We start from the raw sequence: 2,500 nt of genomic DNA, 5'->3' as shown, positions 1-2,500 counted from the left end.
GGCGTCGATGCCGTTGTTGCCGCTCCAGGTGGTCTGGAAGTACTCGAGCATGCGCTGCTTGTGTGTGTGTATATACATTAGTGGTGTCAACAATGATCGATTCGGCGATCCGAATCGATGCGGGGCATGGATGATCCAAAATCGATCCGGCAAGTTCCAGAATCGATCCGGCAATTTTTTTAAGTTTCAATTACTTCCATGGATATTTCGAGAGCAAATTAATGTTAAATTAAATAAAAGCACTTCAAAACATTGCAAGACAGATAGAGACTGATACAGAAAACAGCCAATAAATTGTTGCTCAGTATCTGACTACTTGTATTGCCTCATCATGACTGATTAAACATTTGCTTTGCTTTCAGTAGAAATGTAATGCATTGTAATGCATTGTAGAATTGTATCGGATCAGATCGGATCGGATCGCATAGAATCGGATCGAATCGAAACCTCCCGAATCGTGATCGAATCGGATCGTGAGGGCAGTGCCGATCCACACCACTAATATACATATATATTTATGGGTGTATATATGTATTTGTGTGATACTGTGTGTGTGTGTGTGTGTGTGTATACTGTCGTGAATGTGTGTATTACCTCGTTGGCGTCGATGCCGTTGTTGACGCTCCACGTCGTCTGGAAGTACTCGAGCATGCGCTGCTTGAGGTTCTGTGGCAGGCCGTGGACCCGGATGAAGTCCTTCAGGTCCTTCATGCGCGTGTGGTACTGCGAGCGCCGCGAGTACATGCGCTGGATGATGGCCGTCACGTTGCCAAACACCACCGCATGCATCAGGGCTGTAAAGTAGCGAGAAATACAGAGAAGAAGGTGAAGAGTGAGAGAGTGTGTGTGTGTGTTTTAGCCCCTTAATGCACACCTTACCTCCTATGGCATGCTGTAATAGTCATTGAAATGTACCTACCAAAGCACTACAATACTATGTCACAACACAGGCCCTTTAGTAATGCAGTACGACTTGGTCATTGGCATTCTGGTAACAGCAAATTTATAAAGCCGCGTCTTAAGGGGTTAAGAATGTGTGAAGGTGTGCATGTGTCTTAGAAACAATGTGAGAATGTCACTCACATAAATATGTGTGTGTGTGTGTGTGTGTGTGTGTGTGCTCGTCGCATATTCATTGCGTGTACTATCCATCAGGGCTTGACACTGGCACTGGCTGGTAACAATTTCAGTGTCACTAGCCAATTTGGCAAGTATCTTATTCTATGGTATGACATATCAGAATAGCGCATATTCTGCACTTTGTGTATCAATTATTCATACTTAAGTTCAAGAAAAAGCTCAGTTACTCTGTTTCAATTTGTTTGTTTTATTTCCATGGAGAAACCCATGCACTCAATTTTTTGCTTTAAGCACCTCATCCGAGGTTGGATGTACAGCGTAATGATTAAAAAAAAAAAAACATGTGGCTAGTAGAATAGCTGTATGGCTAATGACTTGGGAAAACCATTAGCCACAGTGGCCAGCAAGCAAAAGTCAAGCCCTACTATCTATTGCGTGTGTGTATGTAAGAAGCATATTCATTGCAGCACATCAACCACCAATTACTTATTAATTTATGGGCATTAGATGCCGTTGCGCCACATGACATCTGAGCCTCCCCTCAAAAAAAACGTCCTTGACCCTGATATGTGTGTAATGGCAATTAATGTAATAAAATAACATATCATGTGTGCAATCCAATTTGAGTCCGATTTGCGCAAAGCATGAGTGACATATGTATAAACCTTAAAGGGACACTGTGCAGGAAATGGTCAAAAAAGGTACTGCAACTATGCTGCTTATTGTAATGGGGCTGCCTATTGCCAAATTTGATCATTACATGAAAGTTTACTAAGTATTAAACAAATATTTTCTAGTATGGTCCAAGTACAGCCATTTTTGCAACTAAAAATGGCAATTTTTGGAAATTCAAAATGGCGGACCATGGAGAAGATCCCCCTTTTCATGTATAAAAAGTGCAATTTTTCCTGTCATAATGAAAACTTGGAATTTGATGCTGGTGGTAAGTATTCATGAAGAAGTTAACATTAGTGAATGGGCAGCATGAATTCTGGAAATAAACAACTAAAAATATCACACAGTGTCCCTTTAAACAACATTAGGGGGCAGGGAAGCCAACAAGGGGTGACAAAGGGGTCAGTTGTCCCGGGCCCAGAGAGTAGGGGGCCCAGATTTGGGTCCTCATTACATTGCATGTATTGGGTGAAGGGGGGGGGGGTGATTTCTGATGACTTTGTCCTGGGTCAAGCCAAAGCTGGTACATGCTACGAAATAAAAATGGCCTTATCCCATTCCTCTCCTTGGCTCCTAATACTACTGATAAAGTGAGCCAATATTTCTCTCTAGCGCTCCTCATTTACCTATCCATTTAAAAGATATCCATCTCCCTCTCTCAGGAGTAGACTCAAGGGTAAAGGGCCGTACACACACATCGCTGCTATTTACTAGCTTCTCGCTTGCTCGCCTCTCTTTCATGGAA

General features: G+C 42.4%; 1 protein-coding gene across 1 annotated transcript in view; it reads right to left on the bottom strand.

Moving 5' to 3' along the window:
* LOC134467085 (potassium voltage-gated channel subfamily H member 4-like) overlaps positions 1-2,500 on the bottom strand; it is a 179,546-nt gene that overhangs the window by 74,647 nt on the left and 102,399 nt on the right. The window contains exon 9 of the mRNA XM_063221005.1: positions 595-794. Coding sequence (XP_063077075.1) covers positions 595-794 — 200 coding nt within the window. The remainder of the gene's footprint in view (positions 1-594; positions 795-2,500) is intronic.

The sequence above is a fragment of the Engraulis encrasicolus genome, chromosome 17, assembly GCF_034702125.1.
Source record: "Engraulis encrasicolus isolate BLACKSEA-1 chromosome 17, IST_EnEncr_1.0, whole genome shotgun sequence".
NCBI classification, from domain to species: domain Eukaryota; kingdom Metazoa; phylum Chordata; class Actinopteri; order Clupeiformes; family Engraulidae; genus Engraulis; species Engraulis encrasicolus.
The sequence above is the reverse complement of the archived record's forward strand: the minus strand, read 5'-3'. Positions and strand labels throughout refer to the sequence as shown.